Source organism: Lissotriton vulgaris, unplaced genomic scaffold (assembly GCF_964263255.1).
Source record: "Lissotriton vulgaris unplaced genomic scaffold, aLisVul1.2 SCAFFOLD_871, whole genome shotgun sequence".
In the NCBI taxonomy this organism is placed as follows: Eukaryota; Metazoa; Chordata; class Amphibia; order Caudata; family Salamandridae; genus Lissotriton; species Lissotriton vulgaris.
The window spans coordinates 289,852-313,767 of NW_028245531.1; the positions used below are offsets into that span (position 1 = coordinate 289,852).

The following is a 23,916-nucleotide window of genomic DNA, read 5'->3' on the forward strand; positions in this document are numbered from 1 at the left end:
TGCTGGGTATGTCAGATCTCATTCGCCCGTTACAGGCTCTGATTCCGAACTTTAGGGTGAGGGCTGTGATTTGTAATGCAAGTGGGGTCCATGCCTTCGGGGGGGGGGAGCTTCTACTGAGGGCACTGCCCATCTAGCCTCTTCTTCCATTGAGAACCCCTCTAGAAGACCTCTATTATAGGTGGTTCTGCTGGGTATGTCAGATCTCATTCGCCCGTTACAGGCTCTGATTCCGAACTTTAGGGTGAGGGCTGTGATTTGTAATGCAAGTGGGGTCCATGCCTTCGGGGGGGGAGCTTCTACCGAGGGCACTGCCCCGGGTAACAATAAATTAGACAAGGCGTTCAATGTGCTTCAGGACCATGCAAGTGGCAGTGGTGCTAGGCAACTGTCAAATGCAATACCAAGAAGGTAACCTTTAACCTAACACCATTCACTTTGTTGATAATCCTATTGCTGACTCACAAATTAGAGGCCTGGCGTAAATTGGGTATTGTGTTAAAATTTTGAGATGCAAAACCACAACTAACTTATCATAAACCTAAAACAGAAAGGAACATAAAAAAACAGCTGGTTCAAAAAACCGGATTGAGAAAGGGAACACAAAGTTAGGTGGATGAAATACTAGAAAGCTCTGTTTATATTGAAGCAACAGAGTCTCAATGGTAGTATGCTCACTGCCTCATTGTTGACATGCTAACTGATGAAAAGTCAGAACATTTTCAAGTAAACTGCAACAAAAAAAAGCCACTGGAAGTCTAGAGGCAACCCATAAATAACACGTTAGAATTGAGAAAGCTTGGGGGAAACTGAACGACTGAATTTTTATTAATAGTGATATATGCAATGTAACACAAGATTTCCATTTTTTAAGCATAATAGTTGATGAAATATTGTTCTTTGGCCATTTAATGTCTATCTTTTGTCTCTAACTTTTCTTCTATTTATTATTTGTCATGATTCACGGACGTGTAAATTCATTTTTATGAAGCTTGTCCTAATATAATACATAATGCTTTACTGCTTTTCTTTTTTGTACTGGCTTAACAATAACAAATAAAAAAAAAAGGAATTGACAAAGCATTTTCACACTTTCAGAAAAAACCGATCATTGTGTCAAGTGAGAAAGAGAAGCAATACATATGGTCCACTTCCTAAACCCAGCAGAGAAACACATTTCACCTCCCCAACATGAGATAATTCAGTTGAATGTGCAATGGCTTATCTGAAAAAAAAAAACAAATAAACAGTAACAAATAAACAGTTTGATATATCGGCTATTTCTCCTTACCAAATGTGGAGTATTTTATGTTGAATTCTCACCTGAAAGTATGCTTAGCTCCCACTTCTTCTCCCGTGCTATTTCGGTTTGCTGCTTTACTATAACCTGAGCATCTTCCGGACTTTTAAATCGGACATGGCATTCTGTATCGCCCTCTAACAAATCCACATAAACGACTTCAGCCATTCCCGAAAGAGTGTCCTGTTGGACAAAATGTAGACCGATATTAAAAATCTACTATTATGCCATTTTTCAGAGGCATGAGCCCTCTTATTTATCACGAATGCAAAACCTGCATCACACAAGTTTACAATGGTACATGGGTTATGTGTGTTTTGATGGAAAACTAACATGAAGAAAATTATTATGGCAAATTATTTTCGTCGAACCATTCTTTAATTTTAATTTTTTTAATGAATGGTTTTCACCAGGCTATAGAAACCAAACTGCTAAAAGCCATTCACAAATAAATATTTATTTCTACATGTCAGTCTTAGTTTGGAGTCTTTTGGGGACGGGGAGATTTCCTCATACCCTGCTTTTCAGGTTTTTTTTAGGACGGGCTTACCCTCCTGCTTTAACCCGCCTGTTTTATGCCTTATCCCTCCTAACAACCTCCCTCATCCCATCTAAGCCACTGACACTCTATAGTCAACAGTTTTCCCTTCTTAAATTTAGTATACAAATTCTTTCTCTTGGAAAGGGTATTTAATCATTTTGACATTTCTCAAAAATGAAATTTTATAGGCCTGATTTAGTCAGGCTGACTGCATTTCAGAAATTTGTCAACCTCGTCTTAAAAAAAATCCTCAGACGGTTGCCAAGTTTAAACAGGCTCTTCGGTCAAACCGCATGCAGCCAACCCCACGCTGGGCACGGCCTTTTGCCTTGTGCAGCAGAGGGTTGGCCACAGACCAGGCCGAGTATCAAACCCCCGCCCACCCAAAGGGAACCCTGCATGCAGCCAACCCCACGTTGCGAACAGCCTTTGTCCATGTGCAGCAGAGGGTTGGCCACAGGGCCTGGCCTGCAGCCAGTCCCTGTAGCTAACCCCCTACAAAGGCAGCCAGCCCACGGGCCTCCTCCCAGGTTACCTCTGGCCCCAGGAACCCCACCACCTGGTGTATATTTCAGGGGGAAGGGGCACAGGCCTCCCTCCTCGGGCCGCTTTTGGCCATGGGTATGCTATCCACTGGGGGACACCATTATATTTATGGGGTAGGGGGGCACGCAACCCCCCCACCCTTGGACAATTTTGGTCCCGGGGACCCCATCTCCTGGAGCTCAGCCAAACTATCAAAGGCAAGGGAGGGCATGTGTACCCCAGGGTCGATTTTGGCACCAGAGACCCCATCCTTGAGGCCCATGTTTTTTATTTACGGGGGTGGGGGGGCGGGGGGTATCTGACCTCCCTGCCAGGGCCATATGTCGACCCGAGGACTGCATCCCCTGTGGCCCACCATTATATTTATTGGGGAGGGGGTGTGCAGCCCCTCTCCCAGGCCTGATTTTGCCACAGGGACCCCATCACCCAGCCTTATTAAAATGTGAAGGGGAGTAAGCAGACCCCTTCCGGGCCAATTTCAGCCCCAGGGACCCCCTCCCACTAGGCCCGGCCAAAGTTAAAGAGGGGGAGGGGGCACGCAGGACCCCTCCCCGCCCCCGGGGACGGACTTTGGCCCCGGGGACCCATGGTGTGTGAGGGGGTATGTGAGTAGCTGTGTGTGTGGGTGTGTCAGTTTGGGTAAATGGCTGGTTGAGTGGTGACATGGGCGGATGAGTAGGTATGTAAATGACTGTATGGGCGAGTGAGTGGGTGTCTGAATGGCTGTATGAGTGAGTGACTGGCTGTGTACGTGGCTGTATGGGTGGGTGATGGGTGTTTGGTTAAATGAGTTGGTGTGTGAGTGGCTGAATTGTAGAATGAGTTTTGTGTGAGTGCCTGTATGAATGGATATGAAAGTGGTTGTGTGAGTGAGTGTGCAAGTGCTTGTATGGGTGAGGGAGCGCTTGTGTTCAGTGGCAGTATGAGTGAGTGGGTGTGTGAGTGGCTCTGGATGAGTGAGTGGTTCTGTGAGTACTTGTATGGGTGAATAGGTATGTGGGTGGGTGTGTGAGAAGTTGTATTGGGGTGTGTCACTTTCTGGTTGTATTGTTGGCAGAAAATCAGAGCTCTGCAGATCTCCGCACAAGCTAGTCAATATTCACGAAGGCTTAAATTCTCCAAAACTACTGAACGGATTTACATTAAAAAACTGAAAGTGTGAACTGAGAACCAAAACCCACCTTTCTGCAAAATTCGGTGTAATTCTGTTAAGCAGTTTGGGCTGTAGTCATGTTCAAAACCCCTAAGGGAATTCAAATAGGATATGCACTTTTTTTTGACCCAACCCCTCTTTTATCGGCCCTTGATCACCCCAAAAGTTTCCATGCACAACAAAACCCAACTGGACATGTTTTTGGGAAAACTTTGTGACGATTCGTCAAATGCGCCAAATTTATAGGCAAGTCAAAAACATATTTCCTATGGAAACATGGTCTTAACTATAACTACCTACTAGCGACTGCCAGTAGGATATTATATATATATTTGAATTGGTTACAGGTAGTCAATATGTGTGATGTAAAATGCATCGGGGTTTTTAAATGTTCATCTTATTGTACATAATAAATGCTGAGATTAATAATGTTCATCATTTTGATACATAAAGTTTATGTAAAAGTTGTACATAATAAATAACAGTTCATCATAAAACATCAACAGCTGTGTCTGTCTACTGTTCCCAGGGGCAGAGATGAGGATGCACGCTTATACAAATAACCCCATGAAAATAAGAGTTTCTCTGACAGGGCTGTGTGACTTATAAACACACTGAATCTAGATGAGCCTAACTTGTCATAGAGAAGAGTGAGAGACATCGGTCTCCTTTCCTTTTCTCTGAATGAGCGTGTAATACACAATATCAGTTTATTCATACAGCACCATTGGCCTCAAAGTTAGGCAGCAATTGTGATCCCCCTACAACCCCCCCCGTCGTTATCCTTCCCCAAGATTCCACCCCAAGGTTCCATGTTCCACCCCATAAGAAGCAACCACACACAACAGAACCCTTCCTGAAAAAAGGGTTTGTGATCAAAATGAGGAGCACTTCATTCTGGACAGAACTGTAGCAGTGCTTCTTCATCTTTTCAGCTTCAAGCACAAACAACTTGCAAGGAGTTAGGAAGAAATAATTTTTTACAGATATTGAGACAGGACGTAGAGAACATCTGGGTTCCAACTTGTTTACCCGTAGCTTAGAAGTAGTGACATAATAAGGTAAACTTGCTTCCGAAGAAAAGGGTACCAAGGCAAGAACAGAATCAAACCGGGTCCCTCTTCTAATTTAGCTTTTCTAGTTCTACTTCTGCTTTTTGCCAAGAGAGGCAGCAGTGAAATCTACACCTTTATGGAGATTTCGTAGCAAACCTGGTAAGGGAAAGGGCAGTTTGGGTAGCTCTATACCTATCAGTTACAACTATGTTAGTATCAAGACTACAGAACTAGACACGCTCCACCTGCAAAAGGAGTGCCAATTGAAACCCACAGACCCAATCTGTTAGGAACATTTTTCATCTGTTGTAAAAGGGCCTATATGTGGGTACTAAAGCTAATCTGGACCCTATTGTATTACCTATGGTGTACACACCATAAGAGACACTTTAGCTTACCATCACACCCTTTGTAACAGGATGCTCAGAAAGATTTTCGAGGTGGTCTAATTCTTTGCAATCTTGTTTCCTAGCTATGGAATAGGTCTGTTCAACTATGAAATCAAACATATAAAGTACTGAAGGAGGGGGTGAACTGTACTGCAATTGCTCTTGGGTTGATCTCTGCCCAACTGAGAGCACAAAGAACTATCATTTTACAGAATATGATGGCCCTTCATTTTGTCCTGGCTGTCAAAAGTGTGGGTTTTGCAATTATAGACTCCAGATGTTGTATTTTTACACCTATCATCTCTTGAATCATTTATGAACAGATTGATCACATGGGTGTAAGCACTAAGAGCTTACAGATAAAATGATGGGTTCCGAAGAGTGGAGCATCTGGTCATGGTTGATGGATATATGTAGAGGTTGAAGAATGAAGACTTTTTATATTGAATTGGTCATCTTTGTCATTCTTATACTGGATTACTTTATGCATTACTATAACCAAGGATACATCTCCATCTTACTCAATTGAAAAAACTGATGATAATGATGAAATGGATTGGAAAATGGACTATAGTTTTTCAGAATGTCATGAGAATGATTTGAACTTGGAGTTGAATCACTAAATGATCACTGATACACAAGTTACTACTTGTGTAACGATATATCTGTAAGAGACAATAGTTAGTGATAGATTCCTTACCTTAGAATATCCCCAGGCGTCAGACTGGATCCGGAAATTTTTGCGTAGCAATACCCCTGCGCGTCGGTAGGCGTCGTCTGCGGCTCCGCGTCCGTCGTCAGCGTCGTTAGCGCCGGAATGACGTCGTCGGAGTACTTAGACGCCGCCCATACGCGCTGACGTCAGTTCTGATACACAGCCTTTCCGCGCCAGATACGCAGAGCCATGATAGAACCAACACTGGTGCCATGAAAGTAGGGCCCTGAAAGGGGATGACCGTAACCCTAGATATCGGTTCGCAGAACGGGAAGGATGGGTGGGACGGTAAGGAATCTATCACTAACTAATGTCTCTTACAGATATATCGTTACACAAGTAGTAACTTGTGCATCTGAAAGAGGCACGTTAGTGATAGATTCCTTACCTTAGAATAGATACCCCAGCAATACCAACCCCGGTAGTGGGTCTGCGAACCAATATCACACCAGAAAGTCCTGGAGGACGGAACGGCCAAAGAAGCCATCCCTCCGGACTTGACTGTCCAGGCAGTAGTGTCTTGCCAACGTGTGCAGCAAGGCCCACGTAGCTGCCTGGCAAATGTCCTGTAAGGGGACTCCTCGGCCCAGGGCAGTTGTTGTTGCCGTGTCACGAGTGGAATGAGCCCGCAATCCAGCAGGGGGCTCGTTTTTGGCCATGGAGTAACATGCCTGAATACACAAGATGATCCACCGTGAAATGGTCCTCTTGTGTACCGCCTTTCCCTTCTTCGTGCCCAAGTAACCAACAAAGAGTTGGTCAACCACCCGGAACTGGCGTGTGCGATCCATGTAATAAGAGAGCGCACGTTTTGGGTCCAGACGGTGGAGCCTCTCTTCCTCTTTTGAGGGAAGCGGAGGCGGGAAAAAGGTGGGCAAGGTGATGGACTGCCCGATGTGGAAGGCCGTGACAACCTTGGGCAGAAAGGAAGGTTGTGTACGCAACACCACCTTGTCCGGATGAACAGAGAGGAAAGGTGGAGTAGAAGAAAGAGCCTGGAGCTCACTCACTCTCCTGGCAGAGGTGACGGCAACCAGGAAAGCAGTCTTCAGAGTAAGAAGACGGAGAGGACAGTTATGGAGCAGCTCAAAGGGAGCACACATTAGATAAATAAGTACAAGATTCAAGTCCCACTGGGGCATCACGAAGGGAACAGGAGGGAACATGTGTGTGATGCCCTTCAGAAATCTATTAACAATGGGGGACTTGAATAAGGAAGGCTGATCAGGTAGCCGTAAGAAGGCGGAAAGAGCAGAAAGGTACCCCTTAAGAGTGCCCAGAGCAGAGCCCTGCTAGGCAAGGGAAAGAAGGAAGAGTAGAACTTCAGAAAGGGGTGCAGAGAGAGGGTCCACAGCCTTTGCTGTGCACCATGCCACAAATCTGTTCCACCTGCAGGCGTATACCGACTTTGTGGAGGGACGCCTGGCTGCCAGAATGATATCACAGACTTCGGGAGGCAAGTCAAATGGCCTCAACTGCCGCCGCTCAATCTCCAAGCTTGTAGGTGGAGACTGGACAGGTTTGGGTGCAGGACCGTCCCCTGCTGCTGCGACAGAAGGTCCTCCCGAAGAGGCAGACGAATCGGGGGATCGACTGACATGCTGAGTAGCTCGGGATACCAGTATCTTCGTGCCCAGTCAGGAGCCACAAGGATAACCTGTGCCCGGTCGCGCCTGATCTTCTTCAGCACTCTGGGCAGAAGTGGATAGGCGGAAAGGCGTACAATAGACCGCAACTCCACTCGCGACGAAAAGCGTCTCCGAGCGAGTGCCGCCTTGGAAATTCCAACCGCAGAACTGATGACATTGCGTGCTCTCTTCTGTGGCAAATAGATCTAACCAAGGCTCTCCCCATTGCTGAAAGAGGCCTTGCGCCAACGTTACAGCAAAGAAAGGACTTATCCCTATTTAAATAAAGACTTCTATAATCCTCAGAACCAACCACAGGGACAATATCAAGGTCCTTATAGAGGACAGCAGAAACGAACTACCTTCTCCTTCACGGACTCAGACACAAATAGTGAAGAAGGCCCAGATCAATATCAAAGATAAGGACACGATCACCAACAACCCTCTACATCCCGACAGGCTTTTTTAGCCCAGGACCGCCGAAGACAGGGCCCACCCATACGTCAACAAACATCACGCAAGGGATGGGGGCGGAAGAACTATACACCAGGATTCCGCCGCACCAGGAATCAATATTACGAATGGTGAGGAATGACCAAACCATCCCAATATTCAATTTGTCTAAACACATACTGTCTGACTCGCAGATTTCTGTCCTATCTAAGGGCCTTTCATTTGTACCTACAAACAGAAGTGAATTATTTCTCACGAAGTTAGAACTATACAAATATTTTAGATCCATACGCCTCAATTTTTTTTGCTAATAAAACCACAACTAACAATAATGACATAACAGGACTTCATCAAAAATCTACCTTTTTTCCACTAAATGGCATGGTTTCAAAAGAAATAATCACTTTTGAAAATGCTGCGATGACTGAAACAGAAAATATGTTCAAGAAATTACCATACGTGAATACAATCTCACGAAAGATGAATATTGTGCACTGACAGATTTACAATCTTTGTCAGAAACAATTATAAAACGAGCCGATAAGGGTGGAGGAATTGTCCTTAGGGACGAGAATGCCTACAATACAGAATTACATAAACAACTTGCAATAGAAACCAATTATCGCAAATTGAAAGGCAATCCCACATCTGCACTTGAAAAAAAGATTTCTGAACTTTGTAAGTCAGGCCAGGAAGGAGGTTGGCTTAGTGAGGAGGCGGCCGCCTTCCTGATTAACCGTACACCAACAGTTCCGGCAGTATATATACTGCCTAAGACACATAAAGACATCATCCATCCACCTGGCCGGCCTATTGTAGCAGGCTGTAACTCAATTCTGAAACCACTAGCAGAATATGCTGACTTTTTTATAAGACCATTTGCAGTAGACTCTGAACATTATATAAAAGATACAACAGCAGTCATTAACAAGGTTGAACATCAAACCTTTGACAGCGACCTAGAGCTCTTGGTGTCCATGGACATCGAGAGTCTCTACACCAATATCCCGCAAAGCGAAGTTTTGTCAATCCTAGAAAATCTACTTGATGGCAGGATAAGACCACATGCTGTCTCCACGGATTTCATACTAGAATGTACCCGCATTCCACTTTGTGAGAATTTTTTCATCTGTGATAGAACTTTCTATCAGCAATTAAAAGGGGTGGCGATGGGAGCGATTTTCGCTCCTGACATAGCCAATATATACGTTTCCCATTTTGAGGAACAATATATTTATAACAACAATAACCCCTATGTGTCCAACATTCGTTGTTGGTGTCGTTATATAGACGACATTTTCTTTATCTGGCATGGCAACAACGAGATCTTAGCTGAATTCCACCAATGGCTTAACACCCAGAACAGAACAGAAATTTACAATTCACTATGACTTATAATAATGAAAGCATGGACTTCTTAGATATCTCAATAAAAGTGAATTACAACAACCTTTACACCACTTTATTTTCCAAACCGACGGCTAGGAATACTTTGTTAAAATACGAAAGCCATCATCCTCAGGCGCTAAAAGACGGATTGCCTTTCGGACAATTTCTTTGTCTTAGAAGGAATTGTACGAGACGTGTAGACTACTTTGCAGAGGCTCAAAAACTTAAAATCCAACTACATGAAATAGGATACCCTAATAGACTACTCAAACGCTCCCTTAAAAGAGCCTGGTACAATGACAGGGAAGCTTTACTAACAACTAAAATTAAGACTACTGAAACGAAGCTGGTATGTGTCACCACCTTTGGGACAGCTTAGAATAAACTGAAAAAACTAATAAACAGACAGTGGTCTCTTTTGTCAAATTTACCAGAATTACATGACAAACCCATGTTCGCATTTAAACGGGGCCGTAACCTAAGGGACCGCCTAGTACATGCGTACACAGAAAAAGACATAAATAGAGTGGACAATATGCGTCAACTCAGTCCTCTGATTGGACACTATAGATGCAACAGCTGTCTAGCCTGTCAAACCCCCAAATCTGTAAAGATTTCACACTAAATGGCAAAACCATCCCCTTAAAATGCTTTTCAAACTGCAATACAACAAATGTTGTATACTGCATAGAATGCCCCTGTGGCCTAAGGCATTTTGGAAAAACTACTCAAAAAATCAAACAACGCATTTTCCAACATCAATCCAGGGTTAGATGCCAAGTGGAGAATGCTCCACTTGTGGAACACTTTACACATGCCAAACATACCGCTAAAGACCTGATTTGGTGGGTTGTAGAAGTCCTTAAACCATCAATCACCAATGTAGATCGCATCCTAACACTGAGAGAACAACGCTGGATCTGCATAGCAGACTCAGTAAAAAATTGCCTTAATTCTAGCCTTGAATTGCAAACCCTAGCCTGTCTAACCTGAGTTCACAATAAATTATTCTTCATTTCATACAACTTTGTGAACGCTTTAGATAGCAGCTCGCTGTACTATCCACTGTAACCAATATTATTCATTTAACACATATGAGGACAACATTTTTTAGCCTCATGCTGTATTATACTCAGTACTTTTCTCATAGTGAAACATCATGCTATATCTAATATTATGTATAATGCCCACAAATAAAATAGGCTATTATTTATATGCTCAGAAAGATTAACGTGTACATACATCTGTATCTAGCCAATATAGAATATTAATTCTTACATCAGATGTAAAGAAAGGTTCATTAAGTTTGTTGCCTTGCTTTTCAGAATCCAATATGATGTTGATATGTGTAATTTAAAAACTGTAAATTATGATGTAACATTTTTTGGAACGATAATCACTAACAACAACTATGTACATTTGAAATCCTGGACATGCCATCCATGTAGAGATTTATTTTATTCAGAATTGTTAAATATTGTTTTTTCATCTGTGGTAACTATCACTGTATTTCCAAATGTGAGTATAAATTGTTAAAACCGTCAAATACAATGACAACTGACTGCAGGAGTCTATTAACCTACTGGAAATGTTGTGAGTAGTAGACTAGGCTATAATAATGATCTGAACACAGCGATTTTGGAAATTTAATATGTATGCCAGTCCAAGTAATTTGTCATTTACTACCGTTTTCCTGAATACTCAGTCAATATATATTCTGTTTTTTGCACAATCTAGGCACCTAAAGTTTAACTCGAATTTCCCCATAAGGACAGTCTGTTATAGATAAATAAAGAACGATATTCACAGATTGTCCTTACAAGAGATTTCCACTCTCGAATTTTTACTTATAGTCTGAGATTTCTGTCTGAAATTTGAGCCCGCGCATTTTTGAAAGTTCAATTATCTTTAAACAAATAATATTAAGTCGGTCCGATTCACGATAAAACACCATTCTAAGATGGCCGACACTTTGCAATGATACTCCATTTGTCAAACTTCGCCCAGAGAGACCTCTACACTTCCGGGTCACACTATTTAAAATCGAGAAGTCTGTCCTGACACTCTGTTGCCAGACGACTCTCGTTCTCTGCCTCATGCGAGCCGGGTGATCGACGAACTCCTGCTGGTTATTTCAGAAAAGATGTAAGTAACGCAATGCGAGCAAATACTGTTAAATTTAACCGATACCAGTACGAGCGCCAAGTACTAAATTCCGATTCTTGTACTGTGCTCAAACCCGTATTCTTTAATCATGTTTATGGAACCTGTTGTCCAAATTGATGTCCTGTTTTATGTATAAAATCGACATCGGTCTGACTTTGATCGTTGTAAAAAGTCGTACTCCATCACTTGGATACTATATTTTAATTTATAAATTTGTGAACATTTTGTTCACCCCTTGACGATTTAGATAGACGAGCTTATATTGCTCCCATTCAATGTTCATTTGCCCTCTAAAATATTGTTATCTGACAACTTATGTTTTAGTTTAAGTGTACATCAATAGGATGTGACGCACACAGCACTTTAGTTAGGGTGAGAAAAAATGTATCATATGTGGATGTATTTGTTTGAATACCACTTTAAAGAATTGTATTTAATTGTATGTCATTTTTTGTACAGGGGGTCTTTTCCTCAAAAATACTAGTCCTGATGATGGTCTTGTTGACAACAGCCTAAAAGACCGAAACGTCGACCTAAAAATCATCTCCTCAGGCATTTTTGCCATAGGACACCTAGATATATTTGTTTATTCGGTTTCCTTATATATATATTTTTTGGAGCTGATTTTACTGTTATGATTTGTCATTGAAATGTATATTTGCTGCTCTTCATAATAGTCTTTGTATAGTTTTGTTCAACCTGTATCCCTATTTAATTAATTTTCTCTTTGCGATTTATACCAATATAAATAATCTTTTTAACAAAACACCCTTCCTTGCTGTGTGCTACTTCTTTTTAAATTTGTCAACAATGAATGTATTGTCATTTGATAAAAGTTCCTAACCAAGTCATTAAGTTATCCTGAGGATACTTTGGGTTCTATAGTTAGAACCAAGAATCTAAAAATAATTGAGTAAGACTCTGAACAAAACCCCTTGTAGCTACTCTTTATCTTAACGACTGACCGCCCAAGCCTACAAGGGTAAATTGAGTTTCCACGTTTTTATATATATAACGTCCGAGTTCAGACGCCATTCGTGATCCATAATGCACCGACGGCTGAGTTCATCCGCCCTGGCATTCAGAGAGCCTGCCAGGTGTTGAACCACCAGGGCCACGCCCTGATGTTCCAGCCACTGCCAGAGGCGCAGAGCCTCCTGGCATAGGGTCCACGACCCCACCCCGCCTTGTTTGTTGCAGTACCACATGGCGGTGGTGTTGTCCGTGAACAACCACACTACACTCCCCCGGGCAGAGGGGAGGAATGCCTTCAGTGCTAGACAAATCGCCCGCAGCTCCAAAAGGTTGATATGGAGCCAGGACTCCGCCGGAGACCAGAGGCCTCTGATCTCCGCCTCTCCCATGTGGCCTCCCCAGCCCTGGAGGGACGCGTCCGTCACAACCACGTGCTCCGGGTGGGGTAGGGAGAGTGATCTGCCACTGACCCAGTCGCGGTCCGTGAGCCACCACTGCAGTTGTCTTGCAGTGCCCTCCGAGATCAAGACATGATCGAACAGGTTGCCCTGATGCTGGGCCCACTGAAACTTCAGGTCCCACTGCAGAGCCCGCATCCGCCACCTGGCGTGATGCACCAGAAGGATGCAGGAGGCCATCAGCCCAAGAAGCCGCAGCGTCAACCTGACCGAGACTCGGGATGACAGCTGGAAGATGGGAATCAGAGCCTGTATATCCCGAACCCGCTGTTCGGGAGGGTATACCCCAAACTGCGCCGAGTCGAGAACCGCTCCGATGAGGAGGAGCTTCTGAGAGGGACACAGGTGCGACTTCAGGACATTGATGGAGAACCCAAGCAAATGCAGGAGGTCGGCCGTAGTCTGGAGGTGGCTGACGACTGTCTGGGGCGAGCCCGCCTTCAACAACCAGTCGTCTAGGTAGGGGAAGACTGACACCCCTAACCTGCGCAGATGAGCTGCGACCACCGCCATCACCTTTGTGAACACCCGTGGGGCGCTCGTAAGGCCGAAGGGGAGCACGGTAAACTGAAAGTGCTCATTCGGCGACTGACAGAGTTGGGTGTAGTAGGGACCGCCTTGTCTGGGCTGACCTCATTTCTCAGCAACTGCACCTTCCAGGTCTGGGAGAGCAACTCACGATCGGCGGCAATTCCCCTCCAGTGCGGGGTACAACAAGGCTCATCCTTAAGCCCCACATTATTCAATGTTTACATGGCCCCACTGGAGGAGGTTGTCGCCCCATTTGGAATCAAAATCGGGAGCTACGCTGACGACACCCAACTGGTCGTCTCCTTATCCCAACATGCCCAGTGCCCGGACTCCCTCCACTCCTGCCTATCTAAAATCTATACCTAGATGTTCGAGTCCTCGCTCAAACTGAATGGGTCCAAGACCGAAATTATGCTACTAGGGCATAAAGGGCCCTCCCTGTCCCCCAACATCTGGCCCACCTGTCTGGGGGACCCCCCTGCCCCAAAAAATGAGATCAAATGCCTTGGGGTCTGGATGGAACAGGATATCTCATTCAAGACCCAAGCCAAAAAAATGGCAGGAGAATGTTTTGGCCTCCTCCGATCGGCTCGGAAGGTTCTGCCACTTCTTCCACACTCCTCTAAGAAGCTGCTTATCCAAGGTCTGATCCTGTCCAGATTGGATTATAGCAACGCTATCCTCCTTGGTGCACCAGAAACCACATTTAACAAACTCCAGCAGATTCACAATGCTGCAGCACGGCTCCTCACGGGCACCTCAGTCAGAATGTCAGCCAAACCTGCACTTAAACTGCTACACTGGCTTCCAATACGCGAAAGGGTAAAATTCAAATCCCTATGTATCGCCCACAAATTGTTGCAGGGTAAGGGGCCCCCATACTGAAGAAATTAGTCTTACCCTACAAAGCCAACAGACCACTTCGCTCAGATGGCGAGCATCTGGTCATTGTGCCCAGAGTAAAAAAGGCACGTACAGGAGGAAGGCGATTCTCGGTAAACACAGCTATACTGTGGAACTCCCTCCCCCTGAAATTACGGGCTGAATCCTGCCATCTGCGCTTTCGGAAACTCTTAAAAACCCACCTATTTCCTTAATTCTTCTGCATTTATTTCTCTGGTTTTCGCTCCGGTCTCTCTGTTTTGGTTTAGCGCTGGGATGCTTTCGGGTAACTATGCGCTCTATAAATCTATGTTCATTCATTCATTCATCTTGAACTTCTCCTTCCGGAGGAAGCCGTTGACGTTCCGCAGGTCCAAGATAGGGCGTAGGCCCCCTTTGCCCTTCTTGGGTACCAGAAAGTAGTGGGAGTAACATCCACACCCTACTTCTGGCCCAGGAACGCGCTCGATGGCCCCCTTGGCCAAGAGGGCCGGGACTTTCTCTTGCAGAAGTTGCAAGTGATCCCCCGACACGCGGTGGCATTGCGGTGGCATGGATGGAGGGGTCGCTTCGAAGGGGAGGGAGTAGCCCCTTCGGACGATCTGCAGCACCCACCTGTCCGAAGTGACTGTGCGCCAGTGGGAGAGGTGATGGCGAACCCTGCCTCCCACAGGCGTCACATGGGCCTGAAAACTCGGAGTAGGAAGGTTTCGAGGCGGGTGCTGTGGAGGGAGGTGTGGACTGGCCTCGCCGTTGTCCCCGACCGCTGCCACGGCGGTTTCCACGGCCGCCACCGCGCTGTTGAACATTTTGCGGCGTGGAGCTGGCAGCACGTGTGGGGGTGCCCCTTCCGTGGCCACGAAAGGAGCGAAAGGCACCCGTTTGCTGGCCTGGGGCAGTGAGGCCCAAGGACTTGGCCGTAGCCCTGGAGTCCTTAAAACGTTCCAGCACATGGTCTGCCTTGTCGCCGAAGAGGCGACGGCCATCAAACGGCATGTCCAGAAGTGTGGCCTGGACATCGGCCGAGAAGTTGGCGGACCTCAACCAGGCGTGACGTCGAACCTCCACCGTCGTTGCCCTTGCCCTGCCCAGTGAGTCTGTTGTATCCAGCCCACACCGGATGGAATAACGTGCAGCATCTCGGCCCTCCGCAAGGGTTTGGGCGAGTTTAGCCCGGACCTCCTCCGGGCATTGTGGCAGCACCTCCGCAACCGTGCCCCACAGAGTGTGGGTGTAGCGGCCCAAGAGACAGGCGGTATTCACAGACCGCAGCCCTAAGCTAACAGACGAGAATACCTTCTTCCCGAACTGTTCGTATCTCTTGGATTCCCGGTCGGGCGGGGCCGACGGGAATGCGGTCTGGGAATTGGAGGCCTGGATGGCCAGGCTCTCGGGGGTGGGATGGGTGGACAAAAAGCATGGGTCGCCCAGGGCTGGGCGGTAGCGTCTGGCCACGTTCCTATCCACAGGCGGACCTGTGGCGGGCTTGGACCAAGTGCCCACGAGAACGTCACATAAGACCTCATTGAACGGCAGCAGAGGCTCGCTGGAGCTTGACTGCGGTTTGAGGACCTCAGTGAGGAGATTAGTCCTCACGGCCGCGAAGGGGAGCTCAAGGTGTAAGGCCTTGGCTGCCTTCGTCAACACTACACTATATGTAGACCCCTCCTCCCAAGCCACAGTCGGAGGGGAGGTAAATCCAGTGTCTGGCGATGTGGCAAGACCACTGGCCTCCCCAAGCTCATATGTCCAGTCCTGTTGAGACTGGCACTCCAGTGCCAGAGGGTCCTCAGACCCCTCCCAATCCTCCTCGTCACCCGTAACCTGCAAATCAGGATTAGCAGACGGGGCCTCCTCATAGAAATAAAAATCTCCATAGGCCGTCGGAAGCGGCGCCCAGCGGTGCCGTTCCGGCACCAGAGTCGGACCGTAGGGGACATTGGGGACGACGTCCACAGCGGGCGACGGGGGCGACACTCGTGGGGCCGGTGAGGTCGTAAGGTCGACCGGCGATGACCCGGAACCAGAAGCGGATCCAGTGAGGTCCTGCGGCGCCGGAGGGCCGAAGCACCCGGCAGCTTTGGAGCCTTAGCACCCGACCCGCTAGAACCTCCGGTCGGGACCGTTGGGGCCGAAGGCGCCATGGAACTCGACTGAGGAGGGAGGGACCTCATGGCCATGAGGTACCGCTCGATCTCCTCTGGTGACTGCTCCCGCCTAGCCTTCGACGTCAGGGCCCGGCAGTCGGAGCAGGTGCGGTCATCGTGATCGAGGCCTAAGCACTTCAGGCACCGGCGATGGGGGTCCGTAACCGACATCAGTCGGTCGCACTTCGAGCAGGGCTTGAACCCGGGCATCCCTACCGGCACCGATAGAGTCGAAGACTCGAAGAAAAAGAATGATCAAAAAGATCAAAGGTTTAGTCAAAAAAGGACTAGTGGTAGAGCTTCTCCGGATCTGCGCTAGCTGGCGCGGAAAAAAGAAGAACTGACGTCAGCGCGCATGGGTGGCGTCTAAGTACTCCGACGACGTCATTCCGGCACTAACGACGCAGACGACGGACGCGGAGTCGCAGACGACGCCTACCGACGCGCAGGGGTATTGCTACGCAAAAATTTCCGGATCCAGTCTGACGCCTGGGGATATTCTAAGGTAAGGAATCTATCACTAACGTGTCTCTTTCAGATGTGTCTATGTTGCACTAGTTGTGCGAGAGGGAAGGGATGCCAACATAAATTGTCATAGTGTAACTAACTGCTACAGACTTGTTTTCCAGTTCACCGTATCAGTCCCTAATGGTTAGAACCTCTATTCTCGCAAGAACAACAATTTTGATAAGGTTGCTCAGCCGAAAATTGACTTTGTTACCACTGAAGTTTGTCATATTCCTTCCTCATTATCTCAATCATTATCTCAATCTTCGGCACCAGTGAACTTTCTTTGGTTCCAAAAACCATGAGCTTCTCATCAAAAACTTGTTTGTCAAATCCTTTTTACTTGTGCCTTGCATTTGGCTCAGCAGCGCTCTCTATATAACTCTTGCTAGGGGACATCCTTGTCAAAATAATCCTTGGTTCACAGAAATATTTTTCTTTTACTGATAAACATTTTAAGACTTCAACTGATGTAAGCACAGAATATTTTTTTCACCGTGAGGATTTTGGCCAAATCCTAATACCTTGGGGGTTTTGGCTCCAGGCTCTAAGTCAGTTTCATTAAATTCTGAGACAGGAGGTCTGCTTGTTGGAACCATTTAAAGGGTACGACAGGTCATCCAGTACCACACGCCATGGTGGGTGTCTTTGAAGAGGTACTCGCAGAGAGGTTGCAAGTGAGTTTCCACTTCCGGAGAGGGCAGATGTGGGGCTGGAACAGGAGAGGCAATTTTTTTAAAGTGGTACTGCATATTCTGTAGCAGCTGTAGCAAACCCTTCTTAGCTACATTAATCTCCTAAAACTATAGATTTTAGTGCATCATTCTGCAAGTCTCTGCCTTAGCAGGAAAATGACTATACAATCAGTGAGATCAAAGAAATGGCAAGAGATATGACAATTCTGGCGGGGGATGCAATAAGGAGGGCACAATGTGGTCAACATCAGGACTTTCACAGGGACAAACTGTGGAGGTCACCAATAATAATTGAAGTGCAAGATGAACTCATATCAATGAACATAGGAACATGGCTATATCTCCAAGAAAGTAGCCATCCCTAAAGTGGGTCAGGGAGAATCGAGCTTGTAAGTAAGGAGTAAAAACAACAGTTGATGGACAGAATGCAGAACAATGTCATTCATTCACCCCAGTACAGAGTACTGGGCCTAAATCCATCGCTTCTTTGCTCACCACACCACCCCAGTTCAGACATGGCCATATGCAAATCAGTCTTGACCCTGTGCCTCATGGGAACAGTCCAGACCGAACTGCCAAGCCATGTCTTCCTCGGACCAGAATCAAGCATCCTAGGACCGGTTTCCGGCTATCAGTCGTAATCAGCCAGTATAGCTTGACTCCAATGGCGTGGAGAGCATGGAACTCACGTCTGAGCATACCCGTAACACTCGGGGTGACAAATGCAAAAACAACAGTTGATGGACAGAATGCAGAACAATGGCATACATTCACCCCAGTTCAGAGATCTGGACCTAAATCCATTGTTTCTTTGCTCACCACACCACCCCAGTTCAGACATGGCCTTAAGTAAATCAGTCTTGACCCTGTGCCTCATGGGCTTGACTCCAGTGGTGTGGAGAGCACGGGACTCGACAAATGCAAAAACAACAGTTGATAGACAGAATGCAGAACAATGTCATACATTCACCCCAGTACAGAGATCTGGGCCTAAATCAAATCCCCTTTTGTTTCGCTTTGTTCACCCTATGTTGGCAGGGTATGCTCAGACGTGAGTCCCTTGCTCACTTTGCCACTGGATTCAAGATAGCCTGGCTGATGAGGATTATGAATCCCAAACCGGTCCCAGGATGCTTGTTTCCGGTCCAGGGAAGACATGGCTTGGCAGTTCGGGCTGGACTGTTCCCATGAGGCACAGGATCAGACTGATTTGCATATGGCCATGTCTGAACTGGGGTGGCGGAGTGAGCTAAAGAATGGTGATGGATTAAACCCAGATCAGTTGACTGGGGGTGAGTGTTTGATTTGCTCAAACGCTCCGTCCATCATCCCCTTTTGTATCGCTTTTTTAAGTAAGGAGAGCAGAAAACAAGAAATTAAGTTATAAAAATGGGACTAGGTCACAGGTTTGGCTTCTCCTTGGTATCCTGTTAATTGTAAAAGTTCAAGGGCAATCTTTCATGCTCTGTTACATGAATAGAAAGACACTTGACAATCAAAAAGGGTCTATCACACGATCAGGAGTAACATGGCATTTAAAAGGCAGAATTCGATCAATGATTGGGCCAAAGATTTAAGTGCACTGCCTCAGGACCAATGAATCTATGTTCACTGTTGGATGGTCCAGTTATTCAGACATATTTATTTACATTTTATGAAGGTTACGTCTACATACCCTTTTTGGACTTACCTTTGGAAATGCCTTATCTGGTAGAGACTATCTCTAGCCGCAGATTCCTTGCCTTTGAATTACCCCAGGCGTCAGACTGGATCCGGAAGATTGTTTGTGAGCAGTACCACTGCGCACTGGTAGATAATGTTGATCAGCTCCGTGTTCGTTGCCGGTGGCATCCACGCTGGAAGTGACATTGCAGTACCTATATAGACGCCAGCCAGGCACGCTGACATTAGTTTCTTTTCATGACATGACATTCATGAAGAGCAGAGTCATGACTAACACTGACCACTAGTGTGTCAAAACTAGGCCCTGAAAAGGGTCATCCCTGCTTCTAGAAATCGGTTTGCAGTGCGGGGACGATGTGGAGGTCGGTAAGGAATCTGCGGCTATATACACTCTCTACCAGATAAGGCGCAGATTCTTTATCATTGAATAGATACCCAAGCAATACCATTCCCGGAGAAGGGTCTGCAAACTAATTTCAAATGAGAAAGTCCTGCAGGGCCGATTGGGCACAGAGCTCAATCCTGCGGAACGGACTGCTCAGACAGTAATATTTGGTGAACATGTGCAGAGAAGCCCACGTTGCTGCCTGGCAGATATCCAGGACCAAGACTCTGCGTGCTAACACAATATTCACAGCTTTAGCTCCGGTGGAATGAGCTCACAACCCTTCAAGGGATTGCTTCTTGGCCAGTGCGTAGCAGATTTTGATGCAGAGTACAACCAGACGAGAGATGGTTCGCTTCTGAATTGCCTGACCTTTCTCTGCACCCACATACCCCACGAAGAGAAGGTCGTCCACCTGGAACTCTTGTGTATGGTCAAGGTCGAACAACAACACTCTTTTTGGGTTCAGGCGGTGGAGGCGATCCTCTTCTTTAGAGGGATGAGTCGCCGCATAAAAAAGTAGGCAGGATGTTTGACTGACTTACATAAAAACCATGTGACTACTTTTGGTAGAAAAGAGGCACGTTTGCGAAGCACCAGTTTGTCGGGATATATTGAGAGATAAGGAGACTTAGATGATAAGGCCTGCAGCTCACTCACTCGACAGGCAGAAATAATTGCCACAAGGAACGCTGTTATTAGTGTGAGAAGCCTGAGGAGATAACTATGGAGAGGCTTTTATGGTCAGCCATAAAACTGACATTTTCTATCTCTTAGGTTCGGAACAGCCTGACATCCTGTTCCTGTCCAAAACCTGGCTCACAGATGATTCTTCCCCTGATATCTTGGCGGCCATCCCCCCAGGATACTACATACTGCAAGCCAATCGCCCCTCTGGCAGAGCGGGCGGCGGGGTTGCAGCCATCATTAGTCACTCAATCAGGTCCCTGTGTCTGTCCCCAGCATCCCTATGACCGATTGTCTTGCTCTCAGGCTGGAGCAACCTGGGTCCTCTCTTGTATGTGTCCTAGTTTACCGTCCCCCCCAACCCATGCCAAATTTTTCAGCTCAGTTTGGGGAGCTCATCTCCCAGTTAACTATTAACAACACCAATGTTTTAATCCTCGGCGACTTTAATTATTGGCCATCGGACCCTCACGAAACCCCTGATTCCGTTGCCTTCACTGATCTTATGTTGGGTCTCAATTGCACCCAACATATACACATACCCACGCACATTAAAGGTCATATTTTGGACCAGGTATGGACTTCCTCTTTAGATATCTCCACTCCCCTTGTCCTCCCCTGCCCCTGGTCAGATCATCTACTCATCACCTTTTCCCTTGCTAAGCCTCCCCCGACCAATGTCACCCGAGACTCTAATTTTCTGGCACGTAATTGGAACAAGGCCGACCTCAATAAATTCACCTCCCTCCTGTGTTCATCAGCCCCCTCTATCACGGGACCCATCACTTCCATTGACTCCCAGTCTGACCACCTTACCCAATGGCTTGTCTCTGCCGCTGACTCAGTGGCACCCCTAAAACCTGTTAAGACGCGGCGCAGTCACGACGCCCACAGGTGGTTCACCGATGAACTTAAGGCACTGAAACTCAGTCTCCGTCAGGCCGAAAGACGCTGGCGTCGAGGATATACCCCCGAGACAAAGACTGCCTTCTCTTCTCAGCTGAGGGAATACAAATCTGCAATAGCCCGAGCTAAATCTAGTTACTTCTCCAACAAGATTTTGAATTCCACCAATAGGTCCAAGGATATTTTCTCTATTGTCGAGGAACTATCCAACCCAGCTAGAGTCGCCATTGCCCCGCTTCCCTCCCAGCCTCTGTGTGATTCCCTGAATCAGTTCTTTGTGGACAAAATTGTTAAAATTAAAACCAGCATCTCTGCTCACGCCTCACCTGCCTCTTCCCCCGCCAGCACTCCCTCTCACCCCATCACCCACACCCTATCCCAGCTTCCCCTCATTTCAAAAGAGAACTTTCTCCCCCTCCTGCTCAAAGTCTCTTCTGGCTCCCCCAGCAATTGTTGCCCCCCCTCTGCCCTGCGAGAAGCTTTTACTTCCTGTCCGGACCCCCCCTTAGCTCTTTTAAACAACTCTTTAACTATGGGGGTGGTTCCGGCCTCCTTCAAACGGGCAGAGGTGGTCGCCATTCTGAAAAAACCTATGGCTGATTCGTCCACCATGAGCAACTATCGCCCTATTTCCCTCCTCCCTTTCCTCAGCAAAGTCCTGGAGTCCCACGTTACTCAAACCCTCACTTCTTTTATAGAGAACTCTGGTGTTTTGGACCCCCAGCAGGCTGGGTTTAGACCTGCGCATTCCACAGAAGCAGTCATCCTCTCTGTGATGGACGAACTACGCAGGGGCGCCGACTCTAACACCTATCAGGCCCTGGTTCTCTTGGACCTGTCGGCCGCTTTTGACACGGTCGACCATGACATTTTGGTCGACCGTGTCAGAGAGGCTGGCATCCAGGGCACAGCTCTGGACTGGGTGCGCTCTTTCCTGACCCATCGCCATCAAGCTGTCAGGCTGTCCCAGTTCTCTGCCTCCCAAGTCGAGTTGTCTTGTGGTGTCCCGCAAGGCTCCTCTTTATCTCCTCTCCTTTTTAATTTATACCTGGCCCCGCTTATCCGCTCCCTCCGCCGATTCAATGTCTCCGCGTTTAATTACGCGGATGACATCCAACTGGTTTTCACCATTGACTCCAGCGATCAATCTATCCTCACTTTTCAAAACACCCTTTGCTCTATCAGTGATTGGATGGGCACAAATCACCTGAAACTCAACCCCGACAAGACTGAGCTGGTTCTTGTCGGGGGGCCCTCCAATCCCTGGAACTCTTCTTTCTGGCCTGCCAGTCTTGGCAGCCCCCCCTGTCCCGTCAACTCTGCAAAAAGTCTGGGAGTTGTCATAAGTAACGACCTATCTATGACACCCCAGATCAGCGCTGTAGTTTCCTCCAGCCATTTCCAGCTCAGGAAAATACGTAAAATCTCCCGCCTACTTACCATCGATGCCCTTACTTTGGCCCTGCTTGCGCTAGTCATGTCTAGGCTTGACTACGCAAACGCGCTATATGTAGGCATTCCTGCATACCAACTCAGGAGACTCCAGCTGATCCAAAATCAAGCTGCTCGCTTGATCTACCATCAACCTAGAGATCAGCATGTCCAACCTCTCCTAAAAAGTCTCCACTGGCTCCCGGTCTCTGCCCGCTGTAAATTTAAGCTCGGTTGCATCATTTTCAAATCTCTCACTGGTCTTGGCCCCTCCTTCATTTCTTCCTTGCTTCATCCTTATGTCCCTTCCCGTACCCTTCGGTCTTCCCAATTGGCTTTACTTTCTGTCCCCAGATTCAAGCGGAAGAAACACGGTGGTCTTAGGTTTTCTTTCTTAGCCCCTTCTTTTTGGAATTCCTTACCTCTTTCTCTTAGGTTGCTCTCCCCCTACTCCACGTTCAGATCCTCCCTCAAAACGCATCTGTTTACGGTAGCCTACCACTAGTCTCTTCCTCGGTTATGTTATTTTCTGTCTCTCCTCCCGACTCCCTCTGTACAGCGCCAAGAAACCTAATGGTGTTAGCGCGCTTAACAAATTGATTTAACATAACATAACATAACAGGCTCGAATGGAGTGCACACGAAAAAAGTCTATCTAAATTAAGGTCTCACTAATGCATAATGAATGGTTTAGGAGGGCAGAGATGAGTAAGACCTTAGAGAAACCTATGTGCAATAGAGAACTTGAACAAAAAGGGTTGGAAAGGTAACCGCAAGAAGGCAGATATGGCACATAGATAGCCCTTAAGAGTGCTCAGAGCCCTGTTGGGCAAGGGAAAGAATGAAGAGTAAGACTTCAGAAAGAGAAACAGACAGGTGATCAATCGTTTATTCTGCACACCATGCCACAAACCTTTTCCAACGGCAGGCGTGTATCGTCTTGGTGGAGGGATGCTAGCTGCCAAGATGAAGTTACAGACTTTGGGAAGTTGTCAACTGTGGGCGCTCATCTCTACGCAAGGCAGCGGAGAGCGGACAGGTTCGAGTGAAGAAACTGCTGCGGTGATAAAAGATCTTCCCAAAGGGGTAGCCTGACCGGAAGATCGAGGGCCATGGTCAGTAGCTCAGGATACCAGACTCTCCCTTCCCAGTCCAGAGCCACAAGACTGACTAGGGCCCAGTGGTTCCTCATCTTCTTGAGAACTCTGGGTACGAGTGGCATGGGCAGAAAGGAGTACCGGAGGCCTGAACTCCACTCCAGACTAAAAGCATCTCCAAGTGAGAGCTGCCTTGG

The 23,916-nt window shown here is 46.9% G+C and overlaps 1 protein-coding gene across 2 annotated transcripts in view; it reads right to left on the bottom strand.

Annotated features, from left to right (window-relative positions):
- The window catches only part of LOC147666375 (la-related protein 7-like), a 203,588-nt gene that overhangs the window by 73,322 nt on the left and 106,350 nt on the right, over positions 1–23,916 (bottom strand). For both annotated transcript variants that reach the window (XM_086949097.1, XM_086949096.1), the window contains exon 11: positions 1,324–1,483. In XM_086949097.1, the coding sequence (XP_086805223.1) occupies positions 1,324–1,483 (160 nt within the window). The remainder of the gene's footprint in view (positions 1–1,323; positions 1,484–23,916) is intronic.